The 23610-nt window shown below is 33.3% G+C and overlaps 4 protein-coding genes across 7 annotated transcripts in view; 2 read left to right on the top strand and 2 right to left on the bottom strand.

Annotated features, from left to right (window-relative positions):
- On the bottom strand, window positions 1–1223 carry LOC107061092 (uncharacterized). Its single transcript, XM_015309836.1, has 3 exons — window positions 1119–1223; window positions 886–970; window positions 1–522 (listed from the first exon to the last, which is right to left on the bottom strand). Exons 1-3 carry the CDS (start codon window positions 1125–1127, stop codon window positions 242–244), a joined length of 375 nt encoding a protein of 124 aa, XP_015165322.1. The 5' UTR covers window positions 1128–1223; the 3' UTR covers window positions 1–241.
- A 4242-nt stretch (window positions 1224–5465) lies between these two features.
- Window positions 5466–11086, top strand: LOC102592236 (3-hydroxyisobutyryl-CoA hydrolase-like protein 5). The gene is made up of 16 exons (XM_006349946.2): window positions 5466–5607; window positions 5748–5807; window positions 5917–6000; window positions 7101–7169; window positions 7317–7380; window positions 7588–7661; window positions 7767–7850; window positions 7942–8026; window positions 8130–8215; window positions 9079–9200; window positions 9278–9338; window positions 9423–9521; window positions 10116–10217; window positions 10298–10339; window positions 10527–10633; window positions 10754–11086. Exons 2-16 carry the CDS (start codon window positions 5775–5777, stop codon window positions 10794–10796), a joined length of 1155 nt encoding a protein of 384 aa, XP_006350008.1. The 5' UTR covers window positions 5466–5607; window positions 5748–5774; the 3' UTR covers window positions 10797–11086.
- A 1444-nt stretch (window positions 11087–12530) lies between these two features.
- LOC102591907 (phospholipase D alpha 1-like) lies at window positions 12531–17264 on the top strand. The gene is made up of 5 exons (XM_006349945.2): window positions 12531–12573; window positions 12664–12760; window positions 14130–14198; window positions 14502–16368; window positions 16661–17264. Exons 2-5 carry the CDS (start codon window positions 12671–12673, stop codon window positions 17092–17094), a joined length of 2460 nt encoding a protein of 819 aa, XP_006350007.1. The 5' UTR covers window positions 12531–12573; window positions 12664–12670; the 3' UTR covers window positions 17095–17264.
- Window positions 17265–18741: 1477 nt separating this feature from the next.
- The window catches only part of LOC102591133 (general transcription factor 3C polypeptide 5-like), a 13944-nt gene continuing 9075 nt past the window's right edge, over window positions 18742–23610 (bottom strand). For 2 of the 4 annotated variants that reach the window (XM_006349944.2, XM_006349943.2), the window contains exons 11-17: window positions 22508–22576; window positions 21315–21453; window positions 20305–20500; window positions 19868–20004; window positions 19737–19776; window positions 19289–19463; window positions 18742–19015 (exon numbers count right to left, since the gene is read on the bottom strand). In XM_006349944.2, coding sequence (XP_006350006.1) covers window positions 19297–19463; window positions 19737–19776; window positions 19868–20004; window positions 20305–20500; window positions 21315–21453; window positions 22508–22576 — 748 coding nt within the window. In that variant the 3' untranslated portion in view covers window positions 18742–19015; window positions 19289–19296. The remainder of the gene's footprint in view (window positions 19016–19288; window positions 19464–19736; window positions 19777–19867; window positions 20005–20304; window positions 20501–21314; window positions 21454–22507; window positions 22577–23610) is intronic. The other 2 variants (XM_015309851.1, XM_006349942.2) reach the window with 2 other exon arrangements.

Raw genomic sequence — 23610 nt, 5'->3', positions numbered from 1 at the left:
ATTTATAGCCAACAAAGAGTAAAGGTCACAACTCTTTGGAAAAAAGACAACATTTCAAAAAGGTAACAATACTTTGGAAAAGGCACAACCTTTCAAACGGTCGCAACCCTTTAGAAGAGACACTACCTTTCATAAAGGTCACAACCCTTCGGCAAAGTTACAACCCTTCATTTCCTATTCACACCTTTAAAACCCAACAATATATTACTTCATGAATTGTGACAATAAATCGACACTACTTTCAGAAAATTGAGCAACCACCTCGATATGATTCTGTAACTTCATAAAATGGATATTGAGGTACAACATGATATGGATAATAATTATTAGATGGCCATTGCATCATTGGAACTAATTCTATTTTTGGATCATCTTTCTTGTCAATAGGGCCAACACTTAACAACTCTGCTCCTTTCTTCAATTTCTTCCTAAGCAATTTGGTTAGCACTGCTGCATCAATTTGCTCCCCCTCCACTTCTAATTGGTTATTTTCTCCCCCTTTCATAGCTGCTGAATTCACACCTAGAGGGACATAGAAAAATCAATAGGAGTTTGAAATATTTAGTAGCAGAGACGGACTCAGGATTTGGACACGATAGGTGCATCACTATCTTTAATACATTAATTGAAGTAATTTGAGGCCTAAGGGGCACGATGATTCGATGTCCAAATCCAACAGATATATTTGAAGGGTCCTTTTAAAATGCATGATAGTAGTTCTTCAAGATATATACACACATATATAAAGTATTTTTTTGTTGAGGTTAACCGAATAGGGTAGGTTCTAACTGATCTCATCGTTTTCTAAACTGTATCACATAAAATGAAACGAAAGACCGAATGTATGCACCTAACTAATAAATATATGACATGTACCTTACATACCTGGCTGAGAAACAGCAATTTTGAAAGCCTTGGACCTTGATTTTTTATCATGACCATTTATGGATAACCTAATAACAACCTTTTGCTGCCCAAATTTTATAAGACCATACATTAGTAAATGAACCAATATAATTTTAAAAAAATATAGCCACTTTGCTAGCTAGATATCATTTTTCAATTAAAACTAGACTCAAATTAGTAAAAAAAAACACATTTAAAAAATATATAAATACCTTATTCATTCTCTAGGTTTGAAAAAGGGAATATAAATATTGATTTGAGGGTGAGATAATTTTAATTCTTGGAAAGAAAGAGGGTGTTTTTTTTTTTGAAATGCTTGAGAAATTGCCTTGAGGAAAATAGTTTATATTTTGAGGGTATTTATAGGGTGGAAATAGAAATATATTAATTTGTAAGTCGTAAATAACACGCATTAAAGATTAGGACAATGCAGTTATTAGAATTATCAGTATGTTATGACTTATGAAGATGACATATATTATAAAAGTCATTAAGGGTGGACTTGGGACGGAGGAAAATATATTCTGAAAAATGTTTTTCATAAAAAATATTCTTTTTAGAAAAATAGGTTTCTAAAAAATGAGAAGACTTTATGATAAAATGGACTTTGGGTGCAACTCACACTTCAAAAGCTAGCTCAAAGGGGATGATTGTCCAAGCCATATAAGAAATCTAGAGATCTCGTCGTCGGACGATCATTCTCATCACCCACACCCACCCTTCCAACACCCGGACATTGTCCGAATTGGAGAGTGTACAATCATGGATCGGGGCCTCGGGGATATATCATCACCCTCTCTCCCTGCACAGTCCGAGGCCCCACATCGATTATATATATGGATTTGATTCTGATACCACATTAAAAAGTGAATCATGGGTCTAACTCACACCCTAAAAACTTAGCTCAAAAGAAGAAAAAATCCCCTAGTTATATAACGAGTCGAAGAATCTCGTCCCGGTCCAATTATGTGGGATCATTCTCACTTACCTAATGGAATAAGAAAAATAATGAGATAATATTATCTTTTTGCTTATAAACAACAATAAATAGGTAAGAAACTCACCTATTTTTTCAGAAAAACATTTTGTATCGTAACAAACATATTTTAATAAGTATATCTTCATGAATTCACCAAGAGTCGTTGCATTACATATTTAATGCATGTGGACGTAAGGAAGAAGGTGAGATGGAAAACAAAATAACGTCTTCAACGGACCAAGTTAATGACTTCACTTTTTTTTCTTCAATAGTTTCAAAATTTACAAAGTTTTGTCTTGAAAATTTCAATAACTAGAGCCATGTGAATTTTCGGGTTCAAATCGTGAAAACAATTACTAACACTTGAATTAGGTTAAACTGTCAATAACCCTCTACAACACACCTCTTGAATAAGGTATGACCCTTTCCCTTCCTCTTCACTGGACTAATATGCTAATGTGAAATGTTTTGTGCAACGAATTATACTTTAGAATCATGTTAATTAGCAATCATGTCAAAACTCTGTTAATGTGAGATGTTTTATTCATGTTTAATTTTTATAATACAAGAGGTATATTTGTAATTATGTCACTATCTTTTATAAAGATGTTGTATAATATAAGGTACCTAAGTATTAAATTTTAAAATATATAAAATGTATTTATAACTGAGTCACAAGATACTCTCTCCGTTTCAATTTATGTGTCACCTCAGATTTAGAGATTTAAATAAGTCTATCTTCGACTGTAAATTTTTTATATATATCTTTTAAATATTTTGAATTGTCAATTATTGTCTTATAATATTTTTTTTATGTAATTTTGCAAATATATAAATTTAGTTTCAAGAAATTTAAAGATTTCATGCGCCAATTTCCTATCAAACTTAAACTGTCCGACTCTCAAAAAACGAATAATGTCATATAAATTGAGACGGAGGGAGTCAGGTACTCTTCCACTATTTCCATTCACTCATTCTAATTCTAAGTCAGTCAACTCTTGTTTTCTTCTATAGTATACTTTCCACAAATCTAATAAACGTATACTCATCCCCATCATGTAATTAAATGCTCCCTAAATACTTTTCATTAGCTGAATTTAAGTAAAATTTACAAATTATTAATTTGTTACTCGGATATTAAATGAGCGGTCTAAATTGAATTTTGACTATCAAAATGAAATATTGAATTAGTTGATCAATTCACTAGACTAACATACAAGTCGTAATTCAATCCGTTCAATACTTATTACATTTCAAATTATTTATTCATTTTCTAATAACTTGTTTAAGAACTTATAAAAAATGTTACATATCAAACCAAAAAAAATTATTTTTTAAAGAATATTTTGTGATTTTTATTAATCCGATTTTTAAATGTGCTTATTGAACGAATCAAAATTGGTTAAGTTAATATATATAAATAGGTCGACAACACATGTTATTTGAACCGATTGAATAATTATATTTTTATAAACTAATTTTATCGTATCGGACATGTTATATTTCTTGGAAACCATTGGTTCTTGGAAAATTGTAACCAACAGTCAAAACACATGTCGAAGTTCTTCCAGATGAAATGCTGATGTTTGTATCAATCAAGGTCTCACTTCTCATTTTTGTTTTTCTAGTGGAATATGATGCATCTAATTTCACCATTTAGGAAAAATTATATATATGTAGAATAATAAATTAAATATTGTGGAGTAAATTAATTTCTAACATATGTTTTTATTTTCTTATCCCTTAGAGAATCCTATTGGGAGGCTGTATTTGTTATGGAATGTTAAGTTAATTTTGATTGAACAAAATTAGATCGTTCATGTAGATCGATTCAACCCAATATAATATCCCTCCCAATTAGGAAAAGCTAATAGATTTTGAATTAATGATGAACTTTGAAATTACATATAATTTGTGCAACCACTTCTTTTTCTTGTCAATTCCCCCTTTTCAAGTGGCTAAACTTTAAATATTTTGTAAACCCACACTTAACTTAAATAGTGGCTACTTCCAACATCTTTTCAACCCAATTTGTTCTCCTAAAATAGATAGTCTTTGGGTCTTGAGGCCCGGCCCAGTTCACTTTATATTGGTTGCAATAGGAAAATTTGGTAGCCCATAAAATCCATTCTATAAATTTGAATAAAGAATAAGGATCGTTCGGTAGAAGGTGTTAGAAAAAATAATACATTTATTAGTTATGATAATATGTATTCTTTATTTGGTACATTTTAAAAATATTTGGTATTATCATATGTGTAACTAACATTCTCTCGGTTTCAATTTGTTTAATCTACTTTTTTTTTGTAGTCCGTGTAAAAAATATTTTTAGCAACTCTTTAATTTCAACTTTTCACATAACATGTTTAAGACCGGAAGATTAAAGAATATATTGATATGTTTGACATATCTTTAATTTAAGACCACAAGACTCAACCGTCCTTTTTTTTAAAACTTCATGTTAAGTCAAACACATGCTAAAAACAAATTAAAATTGACGGAGTAGTTGGCAAACCATAGTATTAAATATCAATGTTATAATACATGTATTAGCATGATTAAAAATGCAATTACCTCTAAAAATGTATAAAGTTAAAGAATATTAAAAATATTTTATACGATACATTATTTTTAATATACCAAACTAAATAGTTACTAAGGTTTTGATTAACTGTCGCATGTTCAATCTCTTGAGATATCATCTATGTTGCTTGGACTCTTCAATCTTATTGTCACACTCATGTCAATACATTTACTTTTAAAATTTCTGATACATACCTATTAATATTTTTAAAAAGTTCGAACGAGCTAAGGTGTCATCGCACCACAAAATTCAATATGGGGTTGGTAGGACTCAAACGAGTCAATATGGGCTGCTGAACGGGTTAGATAATCAAACCATGAAGTCACATAAATGTTCGTTTAATATTCAAAGGCATATTAGCAAATTTTTATTTTGTATATTCGATCAAGGGATCTTACATAATTTTATTTGATATTTAAACAATATGTGATCGATTATAGTAGGAAAAATGCTATCGAACTTTGAGAAAAGGCTCATCTATGTCATCCGTTTAAAGTTTGGCTCATCTAACCATTATTTGTTAACTAAAAAAAAGTTTCGGTTTAGCAAAATCATTTTTTACATGTGGTCAATTATCATTCAACCACGTCATTAATTAAATCATTTTTTTAAAGGAAAAGACTCAAATATGCTATCCAACTTTGAGAAAAGGCTTATCGATGCAATCCCTTTAAAGTTTGGCTCATTTATGCTATTTCAGTTAACAAATAATTGCATGGATGAACCTTTTCTCAAACGGAAATGACATAGATGAGCCAAACTTTTAACGGATGACATAAATGAACATTTTCTGAAAGTTTGATGATATATTTAAGCCTTTCTCTTTGATTTAAAACCACAAAATTCAAATTTTTTATTTATTTTCTTAAATTTTATTTTAAATTATTATAAAACAAACAAATTAAAACGAAGAACGTACTTTTCAAAAAAGTGTTTATTAAAACTTTCTGAAAAGAAAAAAAAAAAGTTAAAAAGGGGTAGTGGTAGGTAGGTATGTAATTATGTTACCAAACACTAGGAAGGAAACTCAGCCAACAACCATCCACAACTAGTGTACTATTAAAAACTCCATAGCCTATGTTGCTCTTCTTTTTTATTATTGCATTACAAGTCACTTTCAACATCCTAATTTGATCTTGTAAGTGCAATCCCACCTTCTTCTTTTGTTTTGTTTTAAGTTGTGCGTATATTCTATTCTCTCCAGATTTCGCTCGTGGAATTATACTAAGCATTTGTATTTAAGATTCTCTTGATTGAAATTGTGTTTTCCTTATAAAGGTTCTTGTTTTGGGAATTTGATTAATCATGGCTCAAGAAACAGTAAATCTTGAACAAGAGGTTAGTTGAAATTTCAATTAAAGGATATAAAGTTAAGTTCTTTACATGTTTCAATCAATTATCTTCTAGTGGATCTTGATTCTTGAATTATTTTGATTGTTCATTTCAGGTTGTTTTGGTTGAAGAACTTGGAAATGTTAGAGTTGTTACCTTGAATAACCCAAAACAGTTGAATATCATTTCACCCAAAGTGGTATGTTGAAGAATTTGAATTCTTGAAATTATCTATTTCTAGTTACATCTGATTTAAGTTATATCCATCGATAGTGTAAAGATTTTGGGTGGACCTAGTGAAGAACCTATAATAGGGTTCAGTAACTTTAGCTTAGATCATGTAGTTGTGGTAAAATGTTGATTCTAAAACCATGAAGTTCAAATTTTGGATTCGTCAATGCAAGCTACCAATTACTCACTTCGTTTCAATTTGTTTGTCTGGCTTTAACTTGATACAGAGTTTAAGAAAGCTACCAATTACTCCCTTCTTTTCAATTTGTTTGTCTAACATTCGCTTGGTACGGAGTTTAAGAAAGCTACCATTTACTCCCTTCATTTCAATTGTTTGTCTGGCTTTCACTTGGTACGAAGTTTAAGAAAGCTACCAATTACTCCCTTCATTTCAATTTGTTTGTCTGACATTCACTTGCTACGGAGTTTAAGAAAGCTACCAATTACTCCGTTTGTTTCAATTTGTTTGTCTGGCTTTCACTTGACACAGAGTTTAAGAAAGCTACCAATTACTCCTTTTATTTCAATTTGTTTGTATGGCTTTAACCTGATATGGAGTTTAAGAAAGCTACCAATTACTCCCTTTGTTTCAATTTGTTTGTCTGGCTTTAACTTGATACAGAGTTTAAGAAAGCTACCAATTACTCCCTTTGTTTCAATTTGATTATATGGCTTTCACTTGGTACGAAGTTTAAGAAAGCTACCAATTACTCCCTTCATTTCAATTTGGTTGTCTGACATTCACTTGATACGGAGTTTAAGAAATTAAGAAGACTTTTGAATCTTGTGGTTTTAAACTAAAGAAAAGTAGAATGTACTAAAATGACTTTTAATCTTATCGTTTTAAGCATGTCAGGTACAAAGTTGAAATTAAAAGAGTTGTTAAAAAAGGAAAGAGACATTCTTTTTGAAACAGAAGACAACCGTCAACCAAATTGAAACGGACAGAGTAATACATATCATAGAGATTTGCTTTTAAGTTTTAAGTATCTTGTTAGTGACCTGATTATGTAAATATAATTCAGAGCATTAGTGCATATAATAAAACTTTTAATTTCCTTCAAGTAGGTAGAACCGCTGGCAGCGAATCTCGAGAAGTGGGAGGAAGATGAGAAAGCAAAACTTGTTATCATCAAGGTTAGTAATCTGTTTCTGCTCTCCAAAATTTTCAAATTTTATTGTTTCTTATATTACTGTAATCTCTAGCTACTGCTGACAAATGATTGAGATGAGAATTTTGAAAATGTTATTTAGCCTTGTTTTCGTTTTTCATAAAATGAACAGGGAGCTGGCCGCGCTTTTTCTGCTGGCGGGGATTTGAAAATGTTCTATAATGGCAGGAATTCAAGTAAGAGACTGTAACAGTAAAAGTTCAGTGGTTTACTTTAGACCTATGTTGCTTGGACTCTTAAAAAATGTCACCAGGTGCGTGTCGGATCATTACTTTTGGAGGATCTGACACTGTGCTGCAGCATTTTTGGAGAGTTCGAGCAACATAGCTTTAGACTATTGAATTACCATTTGTTGACTGACATTTGGAACTTGTACTTCACAGAGGATTCCTGCCTCGAAGTTGTTTATCGAATGTACTGGCTTTGCAATCACATTCATACATATAAGAAAACCATGGTGCAGTATTCATACGACTCTTCTGAAATCCTTATATTGAAATAGAAACGAGAGCGTGTTGATTCTGAAAACTCGTCTCCGACTTTCGTTTTATGCACTGTACAGGTTGCTCTTGTTCATGGAATCTCAATGGGTGGAGGTGCATCCTTAATGGCTCCAATGAAGTTCTCTGTTGTGACTGAAAAGACGGTTCGTTCTAATATATCTACTACAGTATATTGTACTTTTATTTCTTCAAGTAATGCATGAACTATATTGCATTTTTACTCTTGTTTTATAGGTTTTCTCCACTCCTGAAGCAAGTATAGGCTTCCACACGGACTGTGGTTTCTCATACATGCTTTCTCGGCTTCCTGGTAGACTCGGTAAGCATTAAAATAGCATCGGGACAAAGTAGTTTGTCTTTATGCTATTTATGTTAATCGATGAACCAATGGAGAATCTGTGATGCATTTACTGTTTATGTAGGGGAATACTTGGGTTTAACTGGAGCGAGGCTGAACGGTAAAGAATTGATTGCTGCTGGACTTGCAACACATTTTGTACCTCTGGAGGTGAGTCTAATGGACAAAAATTGTAGTTTGGAACATGTGTGCGCTCCAATCTCTTTGATATCTTATAATTCCTTGCGTTCTAGCTCAACCAAAAGAATTCGGCTAATAGCTTGAAGGTAGAGATATATCATACAATTCATTTACATAGTCAATCCTGCAAATCCAGAATGAACTATAATACCTTCTCCAGTTCTCCTACATGTTGATAAACTTGTATGTACATTATTTAATTTGAAATTATTCAGATCCAGGATTATTTCCACTTGAGTCGACTTAAGTCTTTCTCTCCCTGTATTATGTATAGTCTTAACTCTAGTAAAGAGAAAGAATCTCTCCGTCCCATACTGTGGCTTCATAGGGCGTCCCCCTTGACGCCCTTATGGCCTTTGGCCTTGAATTGCTTTTTCTTTCTTTTATTGAATGGATCCCACCAGAATAAAATCCACTTGATTGATACATGTACATACCGGGAAGAGGCCCTTCGGGCAGTGCCCTTAGAGAATGCTTTCATTAAGGTTTGAATTACCAACCAACTCTTTCGACTGTGTGATTTCAGACTGGAATGAGCCATCCAATAAAGCTGACTAATGGAAGCAATGGCTGAGTTATTCTCTTATAAACTACCTTATCAACAAATGTTGTTTGATTTGTCTCTCGTCAAGTTCCCTAGTTCATAATAGGACTTTTATGCCAGACAGCCAGAAAATCAACATAGTCCCTGCAGATGGATGAAGCACAAAATTTTTAAAACATCAAGTACATAAAATTTTAACGGTGTTCGATTTTGTGAATGACTTGAGATTGTATTTTCATGTTCTTTGACCAATTATAGAGTTAACTCTATTTGCTATTTAAAATGTCAGAAACTGCCAGAGCTAGAGAAGCACTTACTAAGCTTAAACACTGGCGACGAGGATGCTGTCGGATTTGCAATCAAGGAATTCTCGACAGACGTTCAGATCGATGAAGAAAGTATCTTGAAAAAGTAACATTTGTCTTAATTAATGTACTCTATACTCTTTCATCAAGAAAATCAATAGTAACATATGTTAGCTCATGCAGGCAGTCAATAATTGATGAGTGCTTCTCCAAGGATTCGGTTGCAGATATTATCAGTTCATTTGTAAGACAATTCTTCACAGCATTGTAAACATGATGATTTGTGAGAGATATAACACAAATAACTCGATGGTTTCTTTCTTTTCAGGAAACTGAAGCTGGCAAAGAGGGAAATGGTTGGATTGTGCCGGTGCTTAAAGGCCTAAAACGGTCATCCCCAACAGGTCTAAAAATCACTCTAAGATCGGTTAGTTCCTCCTTTTTGTTTCATACAAAATCAGTCAATACTTTCCTTCCCGGATATGGTGATGGTTCATATAATCTTTCTTTTCTAAGTCCTTATAGTCTATCATAGAGTAGACCATCGAAATGGTCACATTCCCTTCGTATTTGATACAGCAGCTCTCAGTTTATCTAGAGCTGGAATAGTCTATCTTCTTCAAACTTATGCAAAATAGCACCTAACTGTGTATTAGGACAAAAGCATTGTCGTTTCATTTGAATTCTAGTGGAGCAGACTATGCTCATTCGACTTTTCCTGTTACTAGTAGGTTCATAGTGATACTGGCTTTTGTGCGGACAATATCCGTGCTCCTAATAAGTTGTGATTGCTTTGAAGGATATGGTGAAAATGTTACATCAGTTGTACATTTTGAGTTAAAAGGGAAAGATATGCTTGACTTGTTATGCGTTAACTGAGTCCTGTGATGCATATTTAGTAGCAATTTGACGAATTTTTGGATTCCTATCAATGTTACATTGCTAATCCTTTTGATCAAAAGAGTTGCTTCTCTTATGCTGTATACTCTGCATTGTTTTATATATGTTCGAATATTTTCAGATTCGGGAAGGGAGGAAGCAAACCTTATCTGAATGTCTGAAGAAAGAATTCAGAATAACAATACATACACTAAGAGCAAGAATATCTGGTGATGTCTATGAGGTAATCACTGAAATTCTGTTCAGCTTTCGATATAATTGATCTTCTCGAATCTAACTTGCATTCCCTCTCATATTATGAAGGGTATCAGAGCTCTTACCATCGACAAGGACAATTCTCCGAAAGTATGTCTCTCTCACTCACACACACACTCACACATTTTCGGGGACATTTTGTGTTTCTAATTATGTCACATTCTACATTTTGGGAAATTAAAGCATAATGGATTTGAATGTGATTATACTAACTTTACTCTCTCTTTGCGTCCTCTCCACCTTGGGACGTTGTTATCTAACCTGCAATCATCCTCAGTGGGACCCTTCAACTCTTGAAAACGTTGAGGACGAGCAAGTCAACCTTGTATTTGAGCCATTTGAAGAAGATTTTGAGCTCAAGGTTTCGGAAAATGAACAAGACAGGTATGAACTGGTGCAAGTTTCATTTGCATACTGTGTTAACAATTGTGCTTGCTTAACGTTGTATCCGAGAAAAGATAGACTCGTGAGTAACTTCATCGTTGAACATGATCTGATCAACAGGTGGGATGGAAAGTATGAAGATTCAGCATATTGCCATCAGTGAAAAAACAAAGTACACGATCAGTTTAACAGCATTGGCCGTTGGTCTTATAGTCTTTGTCAATAAACTCGATTTTCGGAAGAAATTGAACTGTTCTACATTGTTCACATTTTAACAACGGTTTTTTGGCTACTTATGTTTCTCTTTATTAAATTTACAAGAGAAAGAGAAGGATATGTGTTCTGTTATATTTTCAAAAAAATATTATGAAGTTCTTCATATTCAAGCTGTTAGAACTCTGTTTGGATATATATATAATATATAGACTATAGTCTATACTTTTGGGTGTGTGATTTCAGTTTAATATAGTGTGAACATATTATTCTTTATTTTTATAAATTGATTGTCTTGATTTTTTATCACACATAATTGGATTGAGTAATAATGATGGAGTAACCCACTACAAAAAAAAAAATGGATTTAGCTAGGGTCAAGTTTTGTAGCTAAACAGCAAAATCCATTGCTAATTCTACTTAGTGACAGATTTTCGTTAGCTATGAACAAAATAGGAACGGACCAGCGACAAAGTTCATATTTATAACAAATGTAACATGATTAATATTGCTTCTGCTTGAGAATCTTGCCAAACAACTCTTGAGGCAAAGAAAAAGGATGCTTCTAAGCTTCCACTAAAGGTTGAGTATGAAGGGTTGCCTTGGGCTATTTGTGTAAGTTATTTAAAATAGTTTAGGTTAATATGAAGGGTTTAATGGGATATTTAGGTTTTAAAAAGGGTATTTTGGTAATTTCACTTTTTATTTTAATATAGATTGATTTGTTTATAGGTCATACGGATTTATATGGGCAAACTAACGTTGAAATGGTTTAAATTCAAAATTAAAAAACATGACTTATATCTTATGTAGATTTATATCTTTTTATTTATGATTTCTTAAGTACCATATAAAATGAAAAGTGATCAACTAATATGAAAGGATGAAATATAAATTGAAGCAACACCCCTAAAGGATCTCAAAAATGTATAAATATAGTCACTATAAGGATGTGTTTGGTACGAATGAAAATATTTTCTTGGAAACCAAGTTGATTTCTAATTTATTTTGTCATGTTTGGTTGGTAAGTAGAAAATATTTTTAAATTTTTTTTTAATGTTCGGTTGGTGAATGGAAAACATTTTCTAGAAAATATATTTTAGCTTTGGCTTGAAACTAGAAAATACTCTTTAGGAAAATAATTTATGACCCAAAAATCAACCCCGATAATCGAGCTAGGACCCGACCACGACACCCGAACTAGGACATGACCCCGACGATCATTCCAAAATCCGACCCTAAGATTTGACACAGGACCTGACCTAGAATTTCGATATGAAATATTTTTCAAATTTATTTTTTTTTTTTTTTTGGGGGGGGGGGGGGGGGTTAATAGTCGTCCACCTAACTAATTAAACTAAAAATAGTTGTCTGACATCTAATATATGTATAATAATCCATTTATAATATGTATATAATCTATGTATATTGGCTAGAAAAAGTATCGTATATATCAGGCACATACAATATTGTAGAAATCATGAAATTATTTACTTCTTCTTTGGGATCAAGTACACAAACCTCACAAACAAAGCAATTCAAAGCAAAAGATAATTCTTTCTTTAGAATAGGTGATTCCTCCTAAAGAAGTTGCTTCAACTCATGTATTACATGATTCCAAGAATTATAGTAAAACCTTTTTTTGTCTTCTTTATATATATAAGTCTTTATTAATAGTATATATCACAAATTCTCATCTCCTTAAGGACAAAAACTACCTTTTTAAGGTTCTTTGTCTTTATTACTTACTTTCTTCATTTTTTGTGCTTTATATTTTTATCTCATTTGACTTGCTTTTATTTTTTTCTCCATCTTAGCTGAAAAATGGGTCCACGTTTGTTGCATGGTACTCTTCATGCTACAATTTATGAAATTGATAAGATAAGGACTGGTTGTGCTGATTGTTGTGGACCGGTAAGTTTTCTGCTCGAACTATGTATACATATGAAAAAAGAATTTTAATCTGAGTTAACAATAAAAAAATATATCTAAAGTATCATGTTTTTGTGAGTTTCCTATTTGAATTATTAGTAGTTTGTTTTTCCTACTTGAATTATTACTAGCTATTTATCTAAGCATACATTAATTGTCGGTTGTTTTCTTTTTCTTCCTGAAATATCACCATCGTTCAAGTGGGAAAAGAGAACAACGGATAGTTGAGGTGTGTTTTGAAAAAATAATTGATGATAGTTTAGGTAAGTAGTAAAAAAGAATACCTAATAACACCTGCATTATCAGATAGAAAACTCACAAAAAACGTGATATTTCAAATATACTTTTTACCATTAATTATCTCTTTTAAGTTTTATTCATACAATCATAATTATTCTGATTCCATCGATTTTAAATACCAAATCCGCTTCTATAATTTGACAATAAGCAATGAAAAAAAGAGAGAAAAAAGAAAAGAAAAATTTGACAAGTCAATTGATTCATGTACTAGTTTGGTCATAATTGCACAAGGTTAAGAGGCATATTTTTGTAGTAAAACTATGAAACCATAGTTTAAATTTTAATGTTAATGAACTCATTCAATCTTTTTATGATACCTTCTAGTGAACTAGATGTATTAATGGTGATGAGTATGACTGCTCATGGTGTATTCCAAAGTATCAAAGGTTTTTGAGGCTAACACTTTCCAATTACATGATTTAAGATATTAAAGAGTTTATAATTACACCTATAGAATCTAAGCTTTTTGAAGTATGATTAGGTGAGGGTAGCTCTTTCGTTGTAGCGAATAAGAAAGATACAAAGGTGCATGCCACACTCACGAGAGACATATTGTTGTTGATTAATTATAACTTGGAGTAATATTTTGCATGCATAGAAGGGTTGTGTGCCTTGGAAATTTATTACTCATATAGTATAGTAATTCAAGATATAAAAATGACAAAAATTTAGCCATGTGACACAAAATCTTGTTTCTTTATTTTCCCATGGAGAAGAAGTAACATATAGCTAATGGAAATATCTGGACAAATTTACTGTCTACTTTTTCTAGTTGATATAAATAAATTATATCTCATTATACACGATCATACACATGTTATACAAATACTATACATCTGTCAGCTATTTTTAGTTCAATCAGTTATAGAAATTACTAAAATCTAAAATCAATGAAGTGTGATGCCTAACAAGTGTTGATTAAGGTTGATGACATTATATTAGTACAAATGAATTCTCAATATAATGGTGATAATACATATGTATGTGCTTATTAATATTTGATCCATTTTAGCCTCAAGCATTTTTCTAATCTCCATATCTTTACTTATAGACATCTCCCCAGAAACTAACCAAAAGAGTTTTGAACAATGTCAAGAAATTGTTCTTCTGCGCGCCAAAGGTACCGTCTTTAATATAATTAGTGTGTTGTTGTATTTGTCCCAATTTATGTGACATACTTTCCTTTATAGTCTGTCTTAAAAAAATGTCACTTCTCTATAATTGGAAATAGTTTAACTTCAAAATTACCATTTTACCCTTAATGAAATAATTTATAGTCGCATAAACTGTCAAGAAGTACAACTCTTCATTTCTGTCTTAAACTTTGTGTCAAATCAAACTGTGTCACATAGATTGGGACAGAGAAAGTTCTATCCGTTATCCATTTTAAACTTTTTTTCACAATGTGTTACAAATTTTGCAGATTTCTGCTACAAAACTTTATGCAACCATAGATTTAGATAAGGCTAGAGTTGGAAGAACTAGAATCGCGGAAAATGAGCCTTCCAACCCTCATTGGAATGACACATTTCGATTCTACTGTGCTCATGAGGTTTCTAACATCATTTTTACAGTAAAAGATGAGAATCCTGTTAGTGCAACACTAATTGGAAGAGCTTATCTCCCTGTTGAGGAAGTCTTGAATCGATATATAGTCGATAGATGGGTACCTATAGTAGATGAAGAGAGGCATCCGATAAGTGGTCATTCAAAAATCCATGTAAGGTTGCAGTTCTATAGCGTAAAGCAAGACAGTAATTGGTCTAGAGGCATTACCTCCCCTGCATTTGGAGGAGTCCCGTATACGTTTTTCAAGGAGAGACAGGGGTGTCAAGTTACACTTTACCCCGATGCAGACATTTCAGACGATGATATCACAAATTATCTCAAGTCACAAGGACTTTTTGAACCTCAGAGATGTTGGGAAGATATTTTTGATGCAATCAACAATGCAAAGCATATGATTTATATAGCCGGATGGTCTGTGTATACGAAAATTACCTTGATAAGAAATCCAAAAAGGCCAAAGGTAGGTGGAGAACTTACTCTCGGGGAGCTCCTGAAAAAGAAAGCAAGTGAAGGAGTTAATGTTCTTTTGTTAGTTTGGGATGATATAACTTCAGATGAGGTACTAAAAAGAGATGGACTAATGTCAACTCATGATCAAGAAACCGCGGATTATTTTAAGAACACAGATGTCCACTGTTGTTTATGTCCGCGTAATGCTGATAGTGGAAAGACAGTGATTCAGGGGTTTCAAGTTGGTACAATGTTTACTCATCATCAAAAGACGATTGTTGTAGACACTGAAATTCCAGGAGGGATGTCACATAAAAGGATGATAGTGAGTTTTCTTGGTGGTATTGATCTTTGTGATGGACGATATGATACTCGAGATCACTCATTATTCAGGACATTGGACACAGTACATAAGCAAGATTTCTATCAGCCTACCTTTCCAGGTTCTTCAATCGCGAAAGGTGGTCCAAGAGAGCCTTGGCATGACATTCATTGTAGGCTAGAAGGGCCCGTTGCGTGGGATGTCTTGTATAATTTTGAGCAAAGGTGGAGGAAGCAGATTGGAAATAGATTTATCTACTCAATGAATGAGCTTGATAAGTTTATTATTCGTCCAACGGAAGTTACAGCATCAAGAGATAGAGAAACCTGGAATGTTCAAATATTTCGGTCTATTGATGGTGGTGCTGTTACTGACTTCCCTGTAAACCCCGAAGAAGCTTCTGAGGTAGGCCTTGTTACTGGGAAAAACAACGTCATTGATCAAAGTATCCATGATGCATACATTAGTGCCATTCGTCGAGCTAAGAACTTCATTTACATTGAAAACCAATACTTTATTGGAAGTTGCTATGGTTGGAAGCCTGCAAATGATATCAAGCTCGAGGATATCGGAGCTTTGCATCTTATCCCAAAGGAGATCTCACTTAAGATTGTGAGCAAGATTCAAGCAGGGGAGAGATTTACGGTCTATATTGTTCTACCGATGTGGCCAGAAGGTATACCGGAAAGTGATTCTGTTCAGGCAATTCTAGATTGGCAAAAAAGGACAATGGAAATGATGTACACAGACATATGCAATGCCCTTAAGGCCAAGGGAAATACTACTGCTGATCCTAGAGAGTACTTGACATTCTTCTGTCTTGGAAACCGTGAAGTCGAAAAGCTTGGAGAATACAAACCTCCTCAGAAACCAGTTCCAGATACTAATTATGCAAGAGCTCAAGAATTCAGACGCTTTATGATCTACGTTCATTCAAAACTGATGATCGGTGAGTGAACAATTTCAATTTGTCTTACTTTCCTTTTTAATCTGTTTCAGAAAGAATATCTCTTTCCTTTTCTGAACAACTCTTCAATTCTAACTTTCCACAACATGTTTAAGTGATACATTCTACACATCTTTAGCTTAAGACCACAAGATTCAAAAGTCTTTTTTACTTTTTTAAACTCCGTCTCAAGTCAGAAACCAGACAAACAAATTGAAACGGACGGAGTACCAATTTTACCTCTATTGATCATTTTGATCAAACTAATGTTTGCTTCTTTTGTTCTTTCTTGAAGTTGATGATGAATACATTATAATTGGATCTGCTAACATCAATCAAAGGTCAATGGATGGTGCAAGAGATTCTGAGATTGCTATGGGTGGCTACCAACCATATCATCTTGCATCTAATCAACCACCTAGAGGAAAAATCTACGGTTTTCGAATGTCCTTATGGTGTGAACATCTAAACTATGCAGATGACTCTTTCGCGGATCCCTCGAGTCTAGAATGTGTTAGGAAAGTAAATGGCATGGCTGAAGAAAGCTGGAAACTTTATTCAAGTGATACATTTGATCTAGATCTTCCAGGCCACCTTCTTCGCTACCCTATCGATATTTCGAACACAGGACAGATTACAACACTTCCTGGATTCAAGTTCTTCCCAGACACAAAAGCTGCTATTCTTGGCAACAAATCTCAGTATCTCCCACCTATTCTCACTACATAATGTACATTTGTATAGCATATGATACAAACAAAGAACATGTAATATTTGTAAATGTGACACTTTGCAATTTTATCCTTTTGAGTAACATTTACTACTTACCAAAAATTACAAGTAATCACACTACAAAAAACAGGTCGAAAACCGATGGACTCGACTATGTCAGAAAAATACATATTTAGCGGTAATTATATTGCTGAAAGATCAGACTATTTATATATATGCACTTGAAATGTTTATATAGATCAGAAAAGATTACATAAATCATAATCAAAATCATATAGAGACATTAATTGTTGTTGATGATACTCTACATAGTTATAATAATTATCAGACTCCAATAATAACCATGATTCTATTCTCTTATATTCTTCACAAAAATCCAATTCTTGGCTTACTTGATCTTGAGGTGGTGTAGATGATGAAGAAATAATTGAACCATTATTATTTCCAGTTAGTTGTTGAACAAGATTCTTGAAATTACAAGAGTCAGTAATATATACTTTTGGTTTCAACAATTTTATCAATTTGTTGAAGTCACATTTCTTCTTCTTTTGATATTGAGAATTATTCATTATGACTTTCTTCCCCATTTATGTATGTTGCCTAGAACAAGAAAATTGTATTTTTGGTTATTTACTTAGAAATTTACAAAGTTTTCACTTGTTTTTCTTTGCTTCTAACGAAGGGATCATAAGTGGAATATATATATATATATATATGAGAAGGGAAAGAGATCATTAGTTGAAAAAAAAGGAGAAAAGAATTGGTATTAACAAAAGATGCTGAAAATAATGTTTATTATACACTAAGGTGTGAAAATTAGTCTTTTAGCTATATTTTTTGTATGTTTCACTTGTGTTTGAGTTTGAATTCATGTACTTAATGCATAATGTGTAGATTTTCATGTTTAGGATATAATTCTGGTTTAAATTTCTGATTTTGCCACGATCTTCGAATCTTAGGTATCACATACTTGCAATTTTTATAGTTCTTCAGTTTAAATTTCTGACAATTTTTATAGTTCTTTAGTTTAAATTTCTGACGTTAGAATCCTTTAGTTCAAATTCCTGACTCTTGTTAATTACTATCTTCGAATTTCAAAATATCGACACTTTTTTTTAGAATGCTCTTGTAAAAAAAATTTAACTTTTCCACAACCTCGACCTCATGATTCTCAACCCCTATTATGCCTATCTCTTTCCATCCTTATGTGTACACATTTTTTTTTTTTGAACTTATTAAGAATATGCTAAGAACTGTAATTACATGGATTGATGGTTTGTTTTTTGTATTATAGGCAATTAAATGTAAACTTTAGCCAATCTTGTTGGTTTTGACAGGGTGCAGAATAATATATCAAATAACAAAGTTGTCTTATTATGATGGTACGTGCATCCAAAGTTAAGAGAAGATTAAATAAAGAGACAATGTGAAAATACCTTCAAATTTGACAAAAATTATTACTTTCGTCTCCAAACTATTGATAGTACTATAAACAACACTTGGCACAAGTTAGCTCTTGAAAATATTCGTTCTGTTAGTTCTATGCAGACTTCACGCTCCTAACTGGAGGTGAGTTCACTGCCTTCCCCACATGGCAGCTTAGGGTCGCGGGGTTGTCTTAATATAAGTTCAAACAAGAATAAGGGGTAATAGGATGCTCGTAAAGTTAAAATGGGCAAAGTGATTTTCCAGAACAAGTTTAGGGGGTAATTTATGTATTTCTTCATGTCTTCAGCATTTAGCCAGCTAAAAGACGGAAACATAACATAAAAATTAAAACTTAAAATAAAACTAAACCAAAAAAAAAGGCAACACTAAGCTTTTTCCCTGTAAACTTGAGCTCAGGCAAATACTTCATTCCCACCCTTTTCTGCAGCAGCAGTTCTTCACTCCATCACTAATTAGCCTGCAATTACCCCTAAAAAAGATTCGAAACAAGATGAGGGAGTTAGTTAGTAGCCATACCAAATACACTGTTCACTGAGATTAGTATGAGGGAAAAATAAAGAAAAGTATAACTATTCAGATCAAAAGAATACTCAATAGTTGCACCAGAAAAATATTTGTTTATGATTTAAGATGTAATACACCCACAATGATTTAGCACTGAAAAGATTATGGTATGAAAGTGATGGAAAACTGCCAGATGTAGGAAAGTATGATTTTGCAGAAGATTAAAAAGAACACTAACATGATGTCTTAGTAGTCTTCATCTTCGGAATAAGAGTCATCGTTGTATTGGTCATATATCTGATATTCTCCAAGACTCTGATCATCTTGCACTTCATCCGTCCCAGCTGTACTCGATGGAAAATTGCCAAAGAGCTCTTGCAAGTAATCTCTTGAAACATTATCGTGGTTTGTATCTGTGTAGCATATAGGAAACTAAAATTGCCAACAAAATCCTTGGCACACAATGCTAAAGGTTGATAAACCAGAAGTTGATCACTAGAAGACCCTAGAAAGGAAAAGGCAAAAGTAGTATGACTCTAAACCATAAAATCAGACCTTGAAGGAAAAGACAAAAGGAGTATGCCAATTCTCTTGCAGGTTTACTGATCATTCAACTAATCCCATCCATCAGCATGTGCAAATAAGAGAAGAATGATATAATAAATATGGTCTTATTCCAAGGATACGTGGATCATCATGTAGAGAGACATCCCCTTCCTGGACAGCCTAAGAAGACGATGCATCAGGTGACTTCATGATGAGGAATGCTTAATACAAATTACTTGTGAATGCATCCCATATATAAATATGAACTTACGAGGTCAAGAGATACATATGCATCCATCTCCTCTTCAACATTATCATCATCAAACTCATCTTCATAATCTTCTAAATCATCAGGTTCATCAACGTCATGGTTTTCTGCTTGTTCATCGACTTCATTGTTTTCCGCATCTGACATTTCAAGGAACTTATTAAGAGAAAATACTTGAGTGAAGGCACTGATATTACTAAAATGACTACTAGTTGGAAGATAAAATATATCAATAGTAAGATTAAAATAAAATCCAGAAGTTTGAAACACTCCAGAGAGCAAATCAGTTGTAGGAATAATTTTAGCTTTAATATTTACAATTCAGAAGTTTCCAAAAATACGAAAGTTAATTACATTAACAATTAAGTTTCCTGATAGATAATTATGTCAACACTTAAAATTCATAAAATAGACCACAAATAACACCGACTGCTTTAAACCTTTATTGACTTTTTCTTGCTCTTCCGGTCTTGCAACTTTCAAATAAGTATGAGTCCTCTTTGACTTTTCGAAGCGGGTGGAAATAGAATTTAGTAAAGACTCAGCACGGGGATGAGGGCATACTGACATAAATCTCACATCAATACAACGTCTCAAGCAATCAACAGTATGAAAGGAGAACCATCCTGTTACACTCTGCAAATTAAATAATCAGAGGAAAAGTATCACTGGAGATTTATTCAGTATTTGTCAGAATACACAAACATGGAAGCATTCAAGCATATCGGAGTACAACACACACACACACACCCAATCCCCAGGAAGCAAACAATCAATTGTCTCATGCACATAAGGAACAAGGCAGAGCATGTTAGATATAATTAAAGAAGTTCATTATTCATAGTAATACATCCAATTTGAGAACCAAAAGACAAAAAGAAAAAAAAGGTTAAAGAATAGGGAAATATCAAGAGGTAACATGAACCTTAGCACAGCTAAAAAAGGAAGTAAAACAATCAGTCTCTAGTGGACAAATCTGTTTGCTTCTCTTCTACACCAGATTGACTTCTAATCCTCAAGATTTTCAAGTCAATTGATTTAATTATCTTTCAGAATAAGAGATCTTTCGAAAAGAAACATGACTTTTGACAATATGTGCATGAGTGCAGCACACACAAATATATTAATATCTCAAAGATAGTTTCACACATTTTCATTTCTCGACTCACTCTATCAGTAGTTTACACAGTGAATCACACAAGTCCTTTTTAACTTTGGCAAGGAAAGGCAACCAGGAAATTTGCTACATGGGCATCATAAACTCCAATCATACTGAACAACTAAATGCTAATGTTGTTTCTGATTTGCAGAAAGCAGGGGCATCATGAGCCCCACAAACCATCCATGCATCAACATATAGTGCATACAGTAGCAAACTTACATTTCATAAACCTGAGAAAATATATAGGATTCTCATTAAGAAGCAATTTTTTACTAAATGATAACATACATTGCAAGTTTTTTCCTTTGACGGTTTTCTGATTTCTTGTTGAATGTAGTCATCCTTGAGTTCACAAAGCTGCAATGCTAGCTGACATTTACACGGAAAAACACGGAAGGCACATATATCATCCCATCTATGTTGCAATCTGTAGAAAAAAAGAAAATACGGCATAAAAAATGGTCTATTATTTAGCTATCATTATCCACTAAGACCAAATCAAATCAGATTTATGTAAGATCATATTGGCTAGTTGAGTTGGATACCAGACTTAATTTAATTGTTTCCCAGTTAAACGACATGAATAGAAAAGCAAAGCATATGAGAACAAGCAACTGCAGAAAAGAAGTTAGCAACTGCATTTATTCATTCTGTCTCTTGTATTCTATCAATACACATAGAAGAGGTGTTAAACTTGTTGCTCCAAGGGTGTGGCCAAGTAGACAATGGTGTGGGTTGAGAACCATGAAGTTTCAAGTTCAAATCCCAGAGGACTAAGTGTTTTCTTCCCATCTGTCCAAGCCTGAGCAGACAGAGTTACCCAGTACTTGTGTGTTAGTGAGTGAGTAGGAACCCTGTGAAATTAACGCAAGTTGGCCCAGACGCCATGGTTATCAAATTAAATGGTGTTAAGTTGTGAAATTAATAATCGTTTTCATTTGAATGTAATTCAGACACTCTCTAAAACTCTATGCGGCCATAACTGCATAACCAAAGCAGAGGTTGTTTTACAGAACAATCTCTAAACATAAGGCTCTCTCCTGGTAGGGATTCATAGATCACGAGCGATAGGAAATGATTGCAATCTAAATAGACCGTAAGGCCAGAGACATGATTGCTTTTTTCATGTTAGCTTTAGCTGAATAAGCTAAAGAATTGTTTTAAATTTTATCAATTTATTGAACTTAATAGCTCGCCAATATTTATTCCAGTTTAGTTAGAAGAACACAACTCAAATAACATGTAATCCCTTTCGCATCTAAAACCAGAGAACATATCTTGAGGTACTTCTGAAAAATCCAAAAGTGCACTTCGCACAACACAAGCAAGATTCTTTCTATTTAAAATAATGTAAGCTTAAAGATGGATAAGATTCAATTTGAGATAAAGATAACAGCATTCCTACCTACGAGAGAACAGAGAGCTCAGAGAGTTTAAATTTTAAAGAACACGTATATATGAGTTGTGAATGGATTCAGTACCCAGACGACAAACGGCTCTCACAGTAGCTTCGTAATTCATGGTGCACTCGGAAATCAATATTCTGGTATCTGTTAAGCAAAATGAAAGATGTAAGCCATTGGCATGATGAAGAGTTCAAAAGAAACCACATCATTAAATAACATGTGAGAATTGATTCTGAGTACCTTAAGGCTTAAGCAATACTAGATCAAGAAAAATGCATATACACACAAATGGATCACATAGCTCTGGTTGTCGAAAATAAAGATGTTGATATGGGAAAAAGAATTAGTAGGCCCTTGGCAAAAAGTGATTAGTATTTAGAGAATGCTGGACAACTCAAGGCTGGGACCTATCTTTCAGAAGGCTATTGAATGATTGGGAAGTAGATAGAGTGGCATCTTTCCTGGGAAAATTGGGGGGAATCAATCTAGTAACAAATGCACCAGATAGAGTTATTTGGAAGCACAACAAGGATGGCAAATTCACAGTAAACAGTGCTTACAAGAAAGGCATACAAGTTGGGGTTAGAGGCTACCATCATCACTGGAAGAGTATTTGGAGAGGACTGACCCCCACCAAAGTGAAATGCTTCACTTGGTTAGTCACCAAAAGAGCCTGCTTAACTCAAGAAGTGCTGCAGAAGAAAGGAAAGCAACTAGTCCCTAGGTGTTTCCTGTGCAATTTGACTGGGGAAACAAACAATCACCTATTTTTACATTGCAAATTCACTGCACAGATCTGGGAGCTGTTTCTCAACATCACATGCTGTAGCTGGTCTATGCCAGAACACACCTCTGATCTTTTTAAGTGTTGGATCAGAAGAGGGGGTAGCAAGACTCAAAAGAAGTGGTGGAAGCTAATACCATCATGCATATGGTGGTCAGTGTGGAAGGAAAGAAATGGGAGATGTTTTGAAGATAGATCTAATTCCATTCACAAAGTAAAATGGAATTGTTTGGTATCTTTACTTTTTTGGTGTAAACAACTTTGCATAGAAGATGTAGATCAAATTATAGAATTAATAGGGAGCTTGTAATTTCGCTTAGGGCTGTAAATTTTGAAGGTGGCCAGCATGTCCTTAATGCTGAAGAATACAACTTTACCAATGTTCAAAAAAAAA

The sequence above is a fragment of the Solanum tuberosum genome, unplaced genomic scaffold (assembly GCF_000226075.1).
Source record: "Solanum tuberosum cultivar DM 1-3 516 R44 unplaced genomic scaffold, SolTub_3.0 scf00116, whole genome shotgun sequence".
In the NCBI taxonomy this organism is placed as follows: domain Eukaryota; kingdom Viridiplantae; phylum Streptophyta; class Magnoliopsida; order Solanales; family Solanaceae; genus Solanum; species Solanum tuberosum.
The sequence above is the reverse complement of the archived record's forward strand: the minus strand, read 5'-3'. Positions and strand labels throughout refer to the sequence as shown.